The sequence below is a fragment of the Falco biarmicus genome, chromosome 2 (assembly GCF_023638135.1).
Source record: "Falco biarmicus isolate bFalBia1 chromosome 2, bFalBia1.pri, whole genome shotgun sequence".
Taxonomy (NCBI): Eukaryota; Metazoa; Chordata; class Aves; order Falconiformes; family Falconidae; genus Falco; species Falco biarmicus.
The window spans coordinates 33342559-33360433 of record NC_079289.1 but is presented as its reverse complement, the minus strand read 5'-3'; the positions used below and the strand labels follow the sequence as shown (position 1 = coordinate 33360433).

At 41.6% G+C, this 17875-nt stretch overlaps 1 protein-coding gene across 4 annotated transcripts in view; it reads right to left on the bottom strand.

The window, feature by feature from the left end:
* The window catches only part of ENOX1 (ecto-NOX disulfide-thiol exchanger 1), a 369768-nt gene that overhangs the window by 15835 nt on the left and 336058 nt on the right, over positions 1-17875 (bottom strand). For all 4 annotated transcript variants that reach the window (XM_056329606.1, XM_056329607.1, XM_056329604.1 and 1 more), the window contains 2 exons: positions 13133-13240; positions 8348-8404 (listed from right to left, as the gene is read on the bottom strand). In XM_056329606.1, the coding sequence (XP_056185581.1) occupies positions 8348-8404; positions 13133-13240 (165 nt within the window). The remainder of the gene's footprint in view (positions 1-8347; positions 8405-13132; positions 13241-17875) is intronic.

The following is a 17875-nucleotide window of genomic DNA, read 5'->3' as shown; positions in this document are numbered from 1 at the left end:
AAAGCGCCTTCAAATGGTCTTTAACACAAATATTGCTCTAGCAATCTCCCCGAGAATGATGCACTTCTAAAAAAAAAGTTAGGAAAAAACCCACAGCTCATTTTCTTTCGGGGATGTGTAGAATTGTTTTGAAAATGCCTTTGTTAAAATAAAAGTAAGCAATTGGAGGGGTAAAGCCCAACCGTAAATGTTTTATGAGAGTGAATGGTTTTCAGCAAGGATTTGTATTTGAAAGTTATTAATTTTAGGTATCTGAAAACTGAGGGCAACCCCCATATTCACAGGAATCTCCACATCTGGAAACATGAAAAGTACTTGAAACAAACATTTTGGAGCTGTCATTCCTTGCGGGTAGATCTTGATTAAGATGATGAACATTCCCCAAGGAGGACTTTGGGGTGTTGGCTGACAAGAAGCTCAACATGACCCAGCAATGTACAACCCAGAAAGCCAACCATATCCTGGGCTGCATCAAAAGAAGCACGGCCAGCAGGTGGAAGGAGGCAATTCTCCCCCTCTGCTCTCATGAGACCCCGCCTGGAGTACTGTATTCAGCTCTGGGACCCCCAACATAAGAAGGACATGGACCTGTTGGAGCAAGTCCAGAGGAGGGCCACAAAGATGATCAGAGGGCTGGAGCACCTGTGCTGTGAAGACAGGCTGAGAGAGTTGGGGTTGTTCAGCCCAGAGAAGAGAAGGCTCTGGGGACACCTTATAGCAGCCTGCCAGTGCCTGAAGGGGGCCTACAGGGAAGCTGGGGAGGGGCTCTTACAAGGGCATGTAGCGATAGGGCAAGGGGGAACGGCTTTGAACTGAAAGAGGGTGGATTGAGATTAGGCATTAGGAAGAAATTCTTTCCTATGAGGGTGGTGAGACACTGGCAGAGGTTGCCCAGAGAAGCTGTGGATGCCCCATCCCTGGCAGTGTTCAAGGCCAGGCTGGATGGGGCTTTGAGCAACCTGGTGTGGTGGAAGGTGTCCCCGCCCATGGCAGGGGTGTGGGACTAGATGATCTTTAAGGTCCCTTCCAACCCAAACCATTCTATGATTCTATGGTCCTTTGAAGATCCTGGGTTTACTGAAGTTCCTTTTTCACTTCTGTCACTTTTTCCTCTCTGTTCCTTGAAGGACTTTAGCAAGTTGGAGGGAGTGTGAATGTGGTGTACAACCCCCAGGACTGCAGTAGCAGGCGTATGGCTGAAGCAGAGGTGGTCCGTCATCCTTCAGGTGGTTGCGGGGGAGCCTGAGTGCTCTGACAAGCCAATCTGCCTTGTACACTGTGTGGGTTAAGCACACAGCTGCATATGTATAAGGCTGAATGTTACTCCTCACTAGAAATGACGGGATGACTTCTGTATACGTGTGCAGTATAAATACTGAGGGAAAATGCTTTGGGATGAAAGGCTGCACATAATGATCAGATATTATTAAAATGTCAGGTAGCTCCGGGCATTGAAGAACTGTCTCCCTGTGGAGCTCATATGAAATTTAAAGTAAAAAAACTTTTGTGATTTGCTGAGTGGGTGGCTGAATGGGTTTTATCATTGTGTCTCAGAGTTCTCTCTTCTTCTCCCTCAGATGACAGGAATTCAGTCCAATCAAAAGCCAAGTTATGATGCCACTCTGACACTTTTAATTAGGAACAAGGGAAGTGATGTGATTTCTTGCTGCACGTTAACAAAGGGGTTATTGCTACAGCCCAGATCTGCTTCAGGTAGCACACTCTGTGTCAGAATATACTTCTGTCTGCTGTAGTCATTTGCTCCCCGTAGGGTTAGATCGTGGCTGAAACTGCAGAGACTGTGATTCAGCCAGCAGAGAGATCTGCACTGTGCTAATGAAACTCTATTGCTGTCCTTTAACATGCTGAACCAGGGCTGGGGCGGCAAAGGGGGGAGCTTAGGGGGACTTGATCTATCAGTGTGTAAGAACTTCTGAAGGCTGAGCAGGCTTTTTGATAACATGGTCCTAAACAGCCAGTTAAACTCCTGTTATTTTTCAGGCCTTGCGGTATTGAATTCATGAGGTGGTCATTCCTCATGCCTGCCGCGGTAAGTAGGAAAGCTGCTGATCTGCGAACAGTCATAGCTGCTTGAATTTATCATACTCCACATGCCTTAAATTGAAGGAAATGAGAAGGAATGAGTGATGGAAGGACTACAAATAAATGCCTGGAATAGAAAAGGCAGGGAGCAAAGAGAGGCACAGCCACTCCTCACCCCCTAGTCCTGGCCCCACCAGGACAGAAGAACCAGACAGCAAACGGGTCCTTGTAATCCCTGGGGTCTTTACATCCTGCTCTGATCAGGTTACAGGGTCCTTGCACCTTCTTCTAATGATGTAACACACCCATAACGAGAAACCAAACCCCACACCTCTCTCTCCTCAAGGGGTTATCCTCACCCCTGCACCCCTGCTTGCCCTCTCTAGACTGCATTTCTTAAAGGAATTAGTTGACCTAATACGGTCTTGCAAAGGGGAGCAGTTACAACAGAGGGGCTGGAGAATGCACGTAGCCCACACTCTTTTTGCAAAATGCAGCTTTGGACCTTCTCAGGTGGAGGACAGAAGCAAACCCCAACTTCTGTCATCCTCTGTGGAGGATGTCACCCCAGAGCTCTCGGGTATGGAAAAACTGCCAGCATGCTCCCCCCACCCTCGGTTGTCATCACCTCATTTTTTGCAGCACCTACTCACTCCCATGTGCTCCAGAAATGCCTGCTGCAAGGCCAGAGGACCTCAGCAAAGCCAAGAAAGCTACTAAGTGACACATGGAAGTTTGCTGAGGCTGAGGTTCGCAGCTTACAAACCTGGGAAGCTCAGACAGAAAAGACACACTCATTTCCTGACATGTGCAAGCCCTGCACTGGGGTGTTCTGGCCTGTAACTTTAGGACCAAATTGCTCTTACATTATCCATGTTGAGCACATTTTTTATCACAAGCCTGTGCTGTTCTGGGAAAGGCAAGCCTTTTGAAGAGTGGGCTAGCTGAAGTCTTTTGAAGAGTGGGCAGAAATGGCTGTTGCACTATCAAGAAAGTGAAGCAAAACCATCAGCAGTCGCTTGGGATCTTCATCAATAAGGGTGACCAACTTTTCTCCTGTAGTCTCAAACCACTGGGATGATGATTTGAGCAGGCATTGCACTCTTCTAGCTCCCTCTCCTCTGCTTGTGTCCAGGGGTCCTTTTCATCTCACCTGGTTTGATGTGAGGCAGTCAGCATGGTAGTGCCCCATCTTATGGCAGGTGTGTACTAACACATACGCTGACATGGGATGTTCACTGCAGGTACCCTTGGGTGCTTCCGTTAAAGGTTTGTGTAGTGAAGTGCAATAATTTAACTCTGATGAGTCTGATGGAATTACAGACTTCTGCAAAAATTGAAGTGGGTTAGCTTCTTAAATCCTTGCCCAGCTTGTTGCAAAAATAAGCCTCATTTAAGAGCTGTCTTTACTTCTCTTTGGTAAAGATCATCAGTGATTAACCAGAGTATGTGAAAAGAGAAAACTAGGGTGCAGTTACAAATAATGTCACTTTCAGTGCAGCATAAAGTGAGCAATTTAGTAAAATGGTGGAAATATTTCACCCTGGATATACTCCTCCTTAGAGTCAGGCATCATCTGGTAACTGCTTGAAAAGCAGATACAGAGAGGGAAAATTAAGGGAAGATTCAACATCAAATGTAAGATGTTTGGTTGAACTTGAGAAATGCTCTGATAACAGCTTCAAGCATTCAAATGGAAAAATGCATCCCTTCTCAATATTATTGATTTCATGTCTGAAGAAAAAACCCACAGAATATTGTGTCCAAGCTGCTGGAGATGCTAACTAGAGGCATGAAGTCAAAGTCATTACTTTGTTCTACGAATAAAACTCAAGCAGAACAAAAAGCTGGTAAAAAACCTTGTGGTGAAATCAGCTTCACCCTCTGAAATATATTTATTTTATTAAGCCTTGGCAATAATGAAGTAACCTTAAAAGTCATCTGGTGAAATCCTTTTTTTTTTTTACCTGATGGTAATTTAATTATTGACTTAAACAGAGTCAGGACTTTACCATGCAATTGCAATCTGGGCATTCAAAATGCCTCTGTGACCATGACCCATCTCTTACTGTGGTCTGACCTTGGAGGACTGATACTCTTGTCTACCATTTTATGGTACTTTTACAAAGGGTAGGAGTTATTCACAGGAGCTATCTAAGGAAGACAGATACCTGTCAAGGGAGAGCACCAAACTCCTAAAAGATCACTAAGTACTTCTAATATGAGGCTTGTGTAAAAATAATCTCCCTTTCTCCATTAGCAATAGAGGGATACCATGGATGTCAACCTTCCCACCCTCAAAACAGTGATAGAATCACCAGGGCTATACCCTGTCTCTGTATGCAGTGCCCTATGTATATTGAACTCAGCAGTGAGAAAAAGGAAATCTTTGATCAAAACAGGGAATTAACCTGTATACAAGAGGCTCCACAGAATGTTGCTGAACCTATAAAAACAGTGAAAGACTAAATTGCCTTTATAGAGTTAGCTGCAAAACATGTGATTAGTATTTTCAGTTTGCAAAATTTCTCTACTCGAGCACACCTCCCAAGCAAGATTTTTTTTTTTTCATGTTGGGACTAATCAGGTCCCAAGAGTCCAGGAACATCCTGGAAGAGGATTATATCTGAAATTATAATTGCCCATTGGCCATTAGTTTTTTCTTCAGTTAAGAAGATGTGAATTAAAGATCATTATATGCAGCAATGAAAAGGAAATTAAAAGGGGGGCAGATTAGAAGCAAGAAGCAATCTTTTCCTGATCACAGGGCTGAAGGAAATGAACACTCATTGACAGCACCTCTGGCAGTCCTGGGTGTCGGAGTCTCTCTTAACACCAGGCCAGGATCTCGGGCTCTGTGTACCGCTTGAGCCTGACACTTGGCCTTTCCTGACATAGAGTATTGCTGGGAAATGTCAACAGCCATAACAAATATTACTACATGTACCTGGCAAATCACTCATGAAACACCCTTAGGACTGTTTACAGAGCCTTGCAAGATGGTTTTGCTTTCTGGAAATAACAGATGTACTGGCAATACACTAAAATTTCATGTTTTCCCCTCCCCCCCAGATTTGTGTGTGAACTGCCATGGCAGAGAGGGCAACACTGCAATTGCTCCAGCCTCTTAGTTAACTGTGTTCAATTCTCCTGCAAAAAAACAAGAGGGGAAAAAAAAAAAAAAAAAGAAGATTCATCCATTTATAGGTTGGGTGCATTTCAGGAGGGATGTTTTTCTTTTTCCAATGGTGTTCAGATCTTTATTTCCCTTTCAGGATGGTCTCACATAATGGAAATGTTGAAGACACACCACAACAGGTCTAAGTATATATTTTTATCTGTATGCTTTTGCTAGGAAAAAAACATTTCCAGGTTTTAGTTTAAGGAACAATATTTTCTAAGGTAAAATACGATGCAGAGCAGTGCCATCAAAAGAAAGCCTGAGGACTGCAGAAAATAATCTTTTTAAGGTTACAGTATGGGCTTTCTTGATGTGTATGCAGTGTGCCTAAAGTTCCTACTGTCCTTTCTAGGAGCCTGATTTTCTGCAGAGTATGTAATCTAAATATGCCATAGTGTGAAGATTAGATTGTGTGTTCAGTGTATAGACATACGTTGCCATTTTTCCTTACCAACACCTCCCACTGTTGCTCGGCATGTAGAGGTATTTCACTTGCTGAATTCAGCCTGCCAACTGTAACAAATATGTCCTAATCCCATTATATGCATCACAGTTCACTAACAGCCACGTAGGAGCCACCAAGCCTTTTTCTCTTTGATCAGCTCAGATTTGCACACTGGCCAAGGGCAAGAACCATGAAGTCTGCTGAGAATAGATGTGGAGAGACAACCTGCAAGGCACACTACCTGAGCACTACATATTTGATATAAATGACAATTGTTCAACTACCATTTTACAAAGTTCATTACTGTAGCAAATGCTTCAACATCAGTTGTTTCCCTCTGTTTCTCTATTTCTCATTGCCCTGCACTCAGCACTGGTGAGGCCGCACCTCGAATCCTGTGTTCAGTTTTGGGCCCCTCACTGCAAGAAAGACATTGAGGTGTTGGAGCGTGTCCAGAGAAGAGCAACGGAGCTGGTGAGGGGTCTGGAGCACAAGTCTGGTGAGGAGCGGCTGAGGGAACTGGGGGTGTTTGGCCTGGAAAAAATGAGGTTCAGGGGAGACCTTATTGCTCTCTACAGCTGCCTGAAAGGAGGGTGTAGCAAGATGGGTGTCAATCTTTTCTCCCAGATAACAAATGACAAGGACAAGTGGAAATGGCCTCAAGTTGTGCCAGGAACATTTATATTGGATGTTGGGAAAAATTTCTTCACTGAAAGGGTTATCAAGCACTGGAACAGGCTGCCCAGGGAAGTGACTGAGTCACCATCCCTGGAAGAATTTAAAAGACATGTAGATATGGCACTTACAGACATGATTTAGTGGTGGACTTGGCAGTGTTAGGTTAGTGGTTGGACTCTATGATCTTAAAAGTCCTTTCTAACCTAAATGATTCTATGATCCTATGATTTCCATTTCTGCTGCTGTGCTTTCTCTGACTTCATGGTGGCATAATTTTTGGATTACACAGCTGCAACTGTTACTTAATAACTGTAGCTGTCTGGTCTCCCTTTTCACCATTATTTTAGGTACTGACTTCTTTTCTTAGGAGGGTAACATTGCTATGAGGTCATCATGGGAAGAGCTTATAGAAACGTGGGACAGAAAATGGAGTTTCTATCCTATGGAAAATTCAGGCATTTCAACAATTCCTACAACTACAAACTGGAACAAAATATTAAATTTTGAAAAATCTACCATTAACCAAAGATACTGAAATATTTTGGTTTAGATATCTGGGAATGATGTACCAAAACACTCTCTTTATGCAATTATAAAGTTTCATTTTAATGCTATTTCAACTTCTATATTATAGGCCTTCTGTTTTATCCAGTTATATATGAGCCTCGTACATATGAGTATATATATGAATATATGAGTATATATACAAGTGGAAGCTGTTAGGTAATTTTCCTTTAAAACATTTCAATCCTTTAAAACATTGTTTTATCCACATTTTTGGAGATGAAGCAAGTTCCTTTAGAAAGTATCTAAGTCTTACATTTCTAAATTCCTTTAGGAAACCTGCAACCAGCTGTTGTACAATGACAAGGTTTTAGGTAGCAAATGTGAGCATTTCAAGATCATTGGTGGATTAATGTCTTTATTTTGGTTTGCAAACAGAATCTTTCAAAGGGGCAATGAGACACTGTGCAGACAGACTGCAATTGCAGATTGGTTGGAGCTATCAGACAGTATTGAATGTCTCCTGTCCAAATGCTGAGAGCTATGAGGCTTTATCGACTTCACTGCGGAAACAGACCACAATGAATGAGATTCAGGAAAGGATTAAAAAAGAGAGGACAACATTTCCTTATCACAAAGCAGCCCACAGAATTTGAGCATTCCATTCAGGTTTAAAATAAAACTGTTTTCCTGGCTGTGCCATTGGACAACACATTGACTAAAATAGATGTTAAAATATATTAGTGTTCAGACTGCTGCTAGTTCTCTTGGCTAGGAGGAAGATACCGTATATAATCAATTTTAATTTTCATATGTTTATGACAAAGCACAAAGCTCGACAGTTTGGATGACAAACATTTCAGGAAAGTTTTCCTTTTTTCTCTTTCCCCTTATCCAAATTGCTGTTGTGACTGCAATTATTAAGGGAAGAACAGAAGCATGTTTTTGGCAGCAGGTTTTAAAAACACATGACCTTAACAAGTCCTTTAACGACTTTGGACAAAATAATCATCCAGTGAATTAATTTAGTCGTCTTGTGCAAATTAACTGTTTCCAAATTATACACGGATATGAATCACTTCACTCAGAACTGAAATCTGGCCAGACTTGCTCAGCTGCAAAGTGGCAGCCACAGAGACAAACAGTGTAACTTTGTAGCTTGAGTAATCCTGGACAGGACACTAAGGCAAAGCATTTCTCTTGTCGTTTCCATGGTATCTTTAACACCCACATACAGCAAGTAGGACATTGGCTGTTAAAGTCTCATCCAAATAAATCCTACAAAGTAAATTGCATGGAACCCAATTTATCTACCTCGAAATGAAGTTTGCTGGGATTTGAACCTATGGCTTCCAGAAAAACAGGCACTTCAAACCTGATGTGCAAATCGTTCATCCATTCTATCAGCTTCAAGACATAAATAGTAAATTGAGACTATACGCATGCATATATATATATATATATATATAAATCTATGCATAGATAGCTGTACCTACATTTGCTTGAGATTCATCATGTTCATTGATTTCTGCTAATTCCTTGGCACTTTTTAACTGCAAAGAGTGAACAAAAAACAAAACAGAACAAAGCAAGCACTTTACTTGAGTATTTCACACTGTTATCTTTGATTTATTTGAAGGAGCATTTTATAAAGCTTGCAATGAGAAAACCAGATGGAGCATATAATTCTAATGAGTTTTTGCTCAAACCATTTTGAAACCAACATACTTAAGGCTTGATAGGTTGGGGGTAAAAAAAAAAGAAAATAATAAGACTGGGTCATTATTTTTTAAATAATAAGATTAGAAAGTAGTTTCAAGGCATAAAAAGTACACAGAATTGGCTCTTAAGAATAATAAACGATTTCATTTCCCATTCTTGTCGCTATTCATTTAAACTTTACAATATTTGCAAGTTGCCACTAGCTAAATAGTGTTTTGCTAATGATTACTTTTGAATGATATATTTTTAGATGTTTAAAATGCCAAAGTGCTACTGTATGTTTCCTTCCTGAGGAAGCATCTAAGTAACTGACATGGCTCCTGGGTATGATGGAAAAGAAGTTGAGAAGAACAGTTCTTTTATTTAACCAGTGGCACGAAGAACCGAGACACTGCCAATTCCAAATATATGATCTGAACCAAAACTTCTTTTTTCCTCCTGAATTAGCTTTTGGGGGGAAATCCAGGATTACACTGGGGGTTGTAAAAATCACTCCCAAGAGATCTAAGTAATGTCCTACCTCATGTCTCCAGCCACAGTGAAATACACAGTCATTCATCCTGTGACTGAGCAAACAGAGAGGAGGAGACACCGCAGCTCTCCTGTGCCTATAAGCCATAGAGGTTTGTACACTTAGACGAAGTCCTCAGAACCATTTGCTCTTTAGGCAAAATCTCTGAAAAGTCATACTTTTATTCCAACTTAATTCAGAGTAGATATCTGGGGGTGGGTAGCAGGGTGGGGGAAGATGGGGAACAATAAGCAGAACTTTCCTCTGCATTCCTTGTTTTTTGCCAAAGAAGCTGGTGTTGATGTAACTGTTGATGATACAACTGTGATCCTGAATGACAACAGTCCAAAAATCCAGGTGAAATTGAACACTATTATGTTTCAATTAGGTGTCTGACCCAGAAGCATTGGTGGACTACCACCACAGGTACCTTCATCATCTTTTTGCCATGGGGCAGCAATGACTGAACTGTGTATGACTCAGTTCCTGGCTTCTCACAGTTTCCAATCTGACAATTAAGGTAAGCAGGACATGGTCTCTGCATACCTTATTATGCAAGGCTGTAAAATGCACCGGTTTAGGAACTGCTGTTCAAGCCACTAAACCAGTCCTGATGGAGAGGGAAGGGGCTAGCAATCCTTGATAAAGTATTACAAAGGATAGCTGGGGACTGCAAACTCATCAGGTCTCCTGGTTCAATTCACTGATATTCATCTTTCAATACCCTTGAAAACTCTGCAATTTATACTGACAGCAGGGTGATGCATTTCCAATGAATGCTACATGTTTTCCCCACACTGGAAAAAATAACCATCTTGTGAAACCACCTCACTGTGAGGATGGCTGGTAGGAACAAGCAGAGATGGCTGCTTCCAGTCAAGCACCAGAATTAGGTATTTCTGTATCACAGTGTGACTGAAAGAGCCATTTCCCGATTCTGCCAATTCTTCATTATAGAAATTCACCTCACACGAGCAGCCCTGTTGAGTTCAGCTGAATTACTCATCTGAATATGAGGTCAGAAGAACATGGTCGGGTATGTAAAATTGTTCTGCATGCTGATGCCACATTCTGAGCACTTGAGGAGTGCTGTTCATTACTTACTTTTTGCCTTTCCTTTTCCAGGTTGATAAAGTGCCATCACCCCTTGGTGACTGCCAGCTCCTTGGGCAATGCTCCGCATGCGTTCTGCTGGTGACACACTACTCCTCCATGAACCACATGTGCATTTGACCGGGGAAGTGGGCTCAGTCTCTAGCCTCCATTGGTCTGGCAGGCTTTCATCCTACCATGGTTTCCCGCTATCATCGCCCTGTCACTGCTCCACCAGTTAATCTAATGCAGACAGGATGCTTGAGCATCTCCATCTTTTGTATCGCATGCCATGCTCTGAACAGGATGCCAGAGCTCAAGCAAGAAGGTGCTAGCATCCACATCTACACTAGGACCACTGCAACAGGAAGCGGAGGTGGACCAGTGGAGATAATGGGGGAAAACTTATGGATAGAAAATGTGCAGCTGCATTACCACAGGTTAAAGGGGTAAAGTCCCTTTTTTTCCAGTATCATTTTTTTCTAAATTAAAGTTTAAATTATATTCTTCTCTCACATCCTAAATACTGAAGTGTTGGAATAGAAACCTCAGAAAAAACATACAATATTGGATAAACAGGACTTGCCTTACCCTCTAGGCCAGCTCCATTGCAGGTTGGTGGTGAGTGTGATGTTACCAGCAGAGAGTATGCTGAGGGAAAACACTGAACTAGTGCCATTAAAAACTAAGGGCCTGCTTGAAAGGAAAGGAGAAGGGCTGAGGAGTCAGAAGTCTCTGATAAGTCTAATGTCACTGTGGGGTAGTTCTGACCCAAACCAGTGGGTGTGAATCTGTCTGATAACCAGAGCTGGCAGGCGTGGGCCAGATCTGATCCAGAAGCCTTTTGGCTACAGTAATGCAATATGGTGCACAAGCAAAGAGGACATCTCCCAGCATGACGTCCCCACCTGGTAGCGGCTGGGTTGGTGCAACTGGATCAGTATAAGATGTGCTGAGCCAGCAGACATGCTCTGACACAGCTGCACCTCTGTGTGAACATGCCCGTGGTGAGGCAATGTGGGATCCCTCTGCCAGCTTGAGATGAAAAGGTAGACTTTAGCTAGCATGTCACAAAATCACGTCATACAGTCAAGGTGGTAGCCCAGTGCTATTTATTTTTGAAATAAATGTTCATATTTACTTGACTCGGCCGGATGATTTTCAATACCCATTGTGGATAAAACACGCAGATGAACTGTGATACTTCTAAAAGAAAGCTGTGAGCTTTGGCAAGTAGAGGTCATTAGTGCTAGGGCTTCTGCTGTTCTGGAAAGTTTTGGAACTGGCTCAGGGTTGTTGGAGAAGCATGCTTGCTGTGTAGCACTCCTTAGGAATTCTGGCTACTTACAGTCTTGGCCTTAGGCATGTTTCAGAGCTAATTCTCAAGAGAAATGCAGATCTATCCTGCCTTTCTTCCAGCTACTGTTTTGTCTGTCTGCCTAGCAGGAGCGCACATTTGATTCGCAATTAGTAGGAGTCTACAGAGATTCAAAAGTCTGCCCTGGTGGTCCCTGCTGGGGCCTAGTATTGTCAGATCTTCCTGTATGTTTTTGCAGCATTTGATTGCTACCAAGATGTAAAATAACTTCATGCAATTTCATTTTTTCTAAGTATTTTATAACGCTATACTTTGAATGCCATGTAAAAATGGAAATGAGATACAATTAACTCAAGAGATTGGGTGAATTCTGTGTTTATAAAGATTCTGTCATTACCAAATTCATTCTTCCTCATGGCATTTTGTGTAATAGTCTTGCATCAGCTCTCATTTAGAAGGTTATCTCTCTAACCATAAGTGCTAAAAACATGTATCTGAACATAAAATATTCATTTTTTTCCAGAATTTACATTATTAGTTTCTAGAATATATTTGTCACTAGATATATTCAAAGAGAAATATTTCAAAGGGGAACAATGTCACAGCTTTCATGATGAGAATTAAAAAAAATCTGAAATAAGCATAATTTATTTTTCCCAATATGTACATTAAATGTATAAATCTGTCTGCAGACATATTTAGACATACATGCTGAAAAATCCTGAACATAAGGATCATCAGCATTTTGAATCTCTGCCATCTAAGCAATTCAGATCCCACAGTCTTTAAACTGCATATACCTAACAAAGTCACCAAATATTTTAGCTCAGAGTTTATATAGAAGGGATTCAAATAAGGTCTCAAAGCAGAGACTGTGCAGTACAGGTGGGGATTGTGATTTCAGTAAATCCAATCCACATGGTCTATACAAGACAAAATATATTTGTGCACACTATGCTTGCACACAATGACCGGCTTCATCTCCAAATTTACAGATTTATCACTAGATTTTCTTTTTGCTGTGTAACTATCCATCTTACCATACTTCTAAAACAATACTATCAAATACACTTCTCAGTGTCACAGAACACCTTAGTATCAAAGAAGGTGTGATAATCAGATTTATAGAGGTTCGCTTCTCACTGCTTGAATATGTGCATTTGTTACTATTTTTTTAGTGCCATAATGATAAAGTTTTTTCTTTACTCATATTTGCATGAATAACAGAGGACATGCCAAGCTCTTTTTTTCTTTTTTCCCCCAATTCTAGTCTCAAAAGAAAGACCTGTTTTATTTCAGGGATATTTAACTCTCACAACATTTTTTTAATTCAGAGCAAAAACACTCATTACTGATATCTATGAAGAACAATGTAAGAGGAAAAGTTACTCAAGACATGAAATTCAGTATTGGATACTATAAAATAAGGGTCCTTTTTCACTGTTCTCTCAAACTCTGTGTTAGCCTCAGCTGCATTCACAAACACTAATCAAAGCGGACACACAGGCTATTTAGGTTATTTATTGCTCACAGCATATTCTGTGGTCAGACTTCTATGGATTTTGGAGGTGAAGCCATGAGTCTTCCATCCCCTTAGCATGCCTAAGCCAGCATTCTTCTGCCACCAGAAACACTCACCTGTTCCTGCAGGACTTTAAGCATTGCTTGTGTATGTGTTTGCTCTTCCTTGGCTTGTTCCAGTTCGGATTTTTTGTTATTTAATTCTTCCTGTATGCTCAGCAATTGCTGCACAAACAAAAGAAGTTTCTGGTTAGCATCATTTGGATCCAAAGTGGTTTTAAATCCTCAGTTTGATAAATCCTCATTTCAGACAATGCTTTGCAGTCTGCTCCCACATTTATTACTGTTGCATATTCTGCTGTGTCTAAATGGACCAGAGGCAAATTATTTTCATCTGCATCTCCTTCTGCAGCAGTGCTCCACAAGTAATGCATCTGTTAATGTGTGTTAAGCTATTTCTTGCATTAAAGCAGAAATTCCTGGTACAGTATATCACCCACAGCGTGACTGTCACATTCATCTGAACCAAAATCTTATTTGTAGAAGTATATGCGGCGGTTTTAATAATACTAGGGTAAACACCATGGTACATAAATAATGTAAAAGCACAGCCCTTTAATATAATTAGACACTGGCCCACAGCCATTTTCATTCTATGCAAAGCAATATTCTAGAAAACTTTCACACTGAGTTGCCAAGAAGACAAAACCTTTCCTTTTTTTCCCTTGCTGTGGTATTTTATTAGATCAGGAAAACTGACACCTTACAACCAATATATCAGCCAGGAAGACTGCCAATCTGAACTGTCAAAACAAAAAGCTATGACCAAAGCCTATTTTTATGAAGACAATTCTGGGATGTAGGGGCATCTTTAAAAGCCCATGTCCCCTGGTCTTGGCTAGCTTTAGGTTATGCATAGATATATTGTGACTGTCAAGAGCAGGTCAGTAGACAATTCTGAAATAATTACATATTTTTGTATTGATGTGATGAATGATAGACATGCAGAACAGCAAGAGGAGATAAACATGAGATTAAACAGGAGTTTATGGTGCTTTCCCTTAATGATCAAGAAAGGAAAATATATTTTACTGGGGCAACATACCGCTTGTAAGCACACTCCTTTTTAAGGACTGCTTGAATGAGGAACTGCTTTACTAACTTGCGTTATTGATCTAACCATGTATCTAAGCATCTACAGCTCAGTTTATGCTTGTGCTTAGGACTGGTAACTCTGACTCAAACAGATGTTGCCGGTGTTCAGCATCTTGGTAAATTACAGATAGCAAAGCTAGAAATAGTCTCTGGCTTTGTTCCACTGCACTGGAAGTCCCAGGCATCAAAGGACTTGCTGCCAGTATTGTTTTCAGAGCTGCTTGGAAACAGATGACATTTCAGGCACTGATGGAGTTATTGGTAGTGTATTTCTGTTGTAAGGGAACACCAGTATGATGGATTAATTCAGCCACTGAAGTAAAAATACACATGGGTATATGTCTGATTATATCTCACACACTCTACAGTCCAGCTGGGTTAGTTTTTTGATGGATCTTGCCACCTGCACTGCTCCCTGGGAGCCTTCAAGAGACATTCAGGTATGTGTATTCACTCTACCATAGCACAAGAGCATATAAAATCTCAAGATTTTACATGAAATAAGAAGGTCTGTTCCACTGAGACTCTTGCCCAACCAACTGTTGTGTGGGAAGCTCTACTTTGGTATTTCTTGACCAGGGATGGATTGCTACCTCAGGTCTGTGTTCATCTTGCCTGTCGGGTATTACTCCCTACATTTTCAGAGATACACTGAATTTGTGTATACTGTTATATTTCACACACTGATACCCATGCAGATCCTTAGCACAGTTAGAGATTTCCAGACATTTCATAACTTTTTAGCCCAGAAGGGACCATTTGGTTACTTCACATAACCTCCTGTTACTACAGACCATTAAGCTTCACCCATGATAGCTCTAGCTGACGCCTGTAACTTAGAAAGAAGGAACTCCAATCCTTGGAAGAGAAGCAGAGCATACAAGACACCAGAAAGATAGCATAAGCCCTTTCAAGGGTCACTAGCTGAGACACCTGAAGTTTGGTAAGCAGATGTGTCACCTAATGAGGGCTTGTGAAATGTCCTCTCCTTCCCAGCTGCAACCTGTTTGACCTTACACACCTGAACATGGCAAGGGTTGTTAAGAGAAAGGAGCTTTTGCCTGCCATCTCAAAGTCTTTTCTGAGCGTTATGTCTCACCACTGTGCCCAGCCTATGATGATTCAAAGGGAGGAGCCAAAACGAAGAGAATGATCTTCATACACAGACAGGAATGCATCTAGCTGATTATGTATTGGGGGAGGAAAGCTCTTCTTTTTGTCTCCAGGCAATCAGCTGAAACCTTGAAGCATGGGACTTAATTATCTTCATTATCTCAGTGCAGTTTTACAAGTACTTGGGAGTCTGAGGGGGATCTCACAAGAGATCTTGTTTGCTCCACAGCCTCTTAAAGGAACTGCATAGCCATGCATATCCAAGGAGAACATCACCACCAGACTGCACCTTCACCCTGGTTCAGAGATTTTACTCCAGCTTCTGGGAGAAACCATACAGCACATTCTTCTGGACAATATAAACTCCCATCTGGGAGATCTCAAGTCAGTTTTCAGTCCTTCCCTGCCCCTGGAAAGCTTTTTCACTCCCAATGACTGTTACACATGGGAAACCAAGTTTCACATCTGGGTTGAACTTGTTACATTTCTGCCAGAACTGAAAACTCCTTCCCCATCCCACCCACCCACTCCCCACGGCTCCACCATGGCCAAGTTTTACATACTGCAGATCAGCTTATAAACTTACACTATTTTATTTTCAGATCTCCCACTGTGATCCCCCAATGTGATTTAGTCTAATTGTATCCCTCTTCCTTTGATCTCAACTTTTCCTGTTTTTTGTTTGAGGCATTTTTTCCAAAACTGACCGAGCATGGGAGCAAGTGGTGTGGAAGACACCCTCTGAGAGCACTAAAGATGTTCCCTGCTCTTCATCTTTGTACTTGGCTCTGGACCAGCCAGGAACAGGAATCCCAGGAAAATTTCCAACATGCTCAAGTTTCTCTGGGTTAAGAGTGAGCATTCTGGTTGCGATATGAGCTGCAAAGCACTTGATATGAGATAAAACCTTCCAGCAGTCTTAATGGTTAAACCGTCAACTACTGTAAGCTTACTGTGTGTGCATAGGCTCCTATTTTCAAAGAGAGCAAATGGGTCTTATTTTCATGGGGAAAACAGTATTTGTAACTAAGGTACTGTATTCCCAGTCACACATAAGGTTTTTCATTCACAGAACTCAGAACTGGGACCTTTCCATCCAACCACAAAGATGTCATAATTGTTTAAACCATGTAGCCATTCCCTGGGGGTTTAACCTTTTTTTTTTTTTTTTTTTTTACTCCCTCAAATTTATCTCTAAAAGCTGCAGAATCTTCTAATTTTGCATGGGTCAGGTTCTGAGATCTTTGTCCTGAGTGACTGATGCCACCACCAAGAAGTTGTAACAAGGAGTCATACCTGCCAAAGACTGTATTTTTCCTCTCTAGTCTCAATTTGGAAAATGAAGAAATAGATTTGACTGAAAAAAATATCAACCTAAGACAGATGAACAGCCTGAAAATTTCAGCAGAAACACGTGATGTTTGGCAAGGTTAGATGCAAATGGGAAGAGGATCTTATACTGGCAGGAATGAGGCAAGTTTCGTAACTGGGACTGCTGACATGCCTACATATAAACAGACAGTCTCTCCATAAAGATTGTAATGAATGATACCAAGATTACAGTATTTAATTTTTCAGAATTATTTTGTTTTTCTCACAAATGTGTTTATTAAAAATTGATCCTATAGATATTCTGCCCTTCAGATTGCTTGCAAGTACACACCATAATCAATTAAAATAAAACATGGTTCTTCTTGGTTTTGACATTTGTACTCTTGATACTATTCCACCCACTTTGCCACCTCACCCAACTTTCCCCCCTGTGCCCACCTACCCATGCAGCATTTGCTGCCCTGCTTTCCACCTGTTATATCCTGCTGGCTGGTCTCACAGCTAATGCCAGCACAGATATCAATGTCCCTTCCTTCAATCTTGTCTCACCTCTCTGGCCATTTCCTTTAAGCCCTGATGTCCCCAGCTTTGTGGCACAGCCATGGCATTCAGCCAGCAGTTCCCCAGTTTCCCCTGGCAAAGGAATGACTTCTCGGTTTCACAGCCAGGAAGTACCTGGCTCATTCTTCTGTTGTCTTCCAACAGTCTTTGAGGGTCCCCTGCAAGTTATGCAAGAGTCTTTTCCCTGAGCCAAAACGCCAGGGTCGGGAAGCAGAAAAGCATCTCATGGTGCTTCTCACAGCTCTGAGGATCCTGGAGAGAGACATCTGTACAGCCTAGAACTCCACCAGCACCACTCCAGATGCTCGGCTGGTCTACGTGCAACCAAAACATGGTTGCCAGGCTGACCCTAAGAGATGAAGCTGTGTAGTAGGTCCAGATCAGACTGGTAGGTATCACTGATATCCTCTTACTGGCATTTCAAGAGAGGAGAAAGGAAAGGAGAAAGAATTAACCTACAGGTTGTGTCTGTCCAGAGATCAATCAGTGCATTTTAGACAAAAAAAGCCCCAAGACATTGCTTGTTGCCAGTGCCAGCTCTGCAGTTGCTCTGTATAGAAATGGTAAATACCACACTCCAGTGTTAAGCTTCCTTCATCCATGAGGACCAAATCCTCCCTGCGTAAGCGGGTAGCTAATTTCTTCATAATGGGGGAAGGGTGTGTGTGTTTTATTTTGTTTTTTCACACATTCCCACCT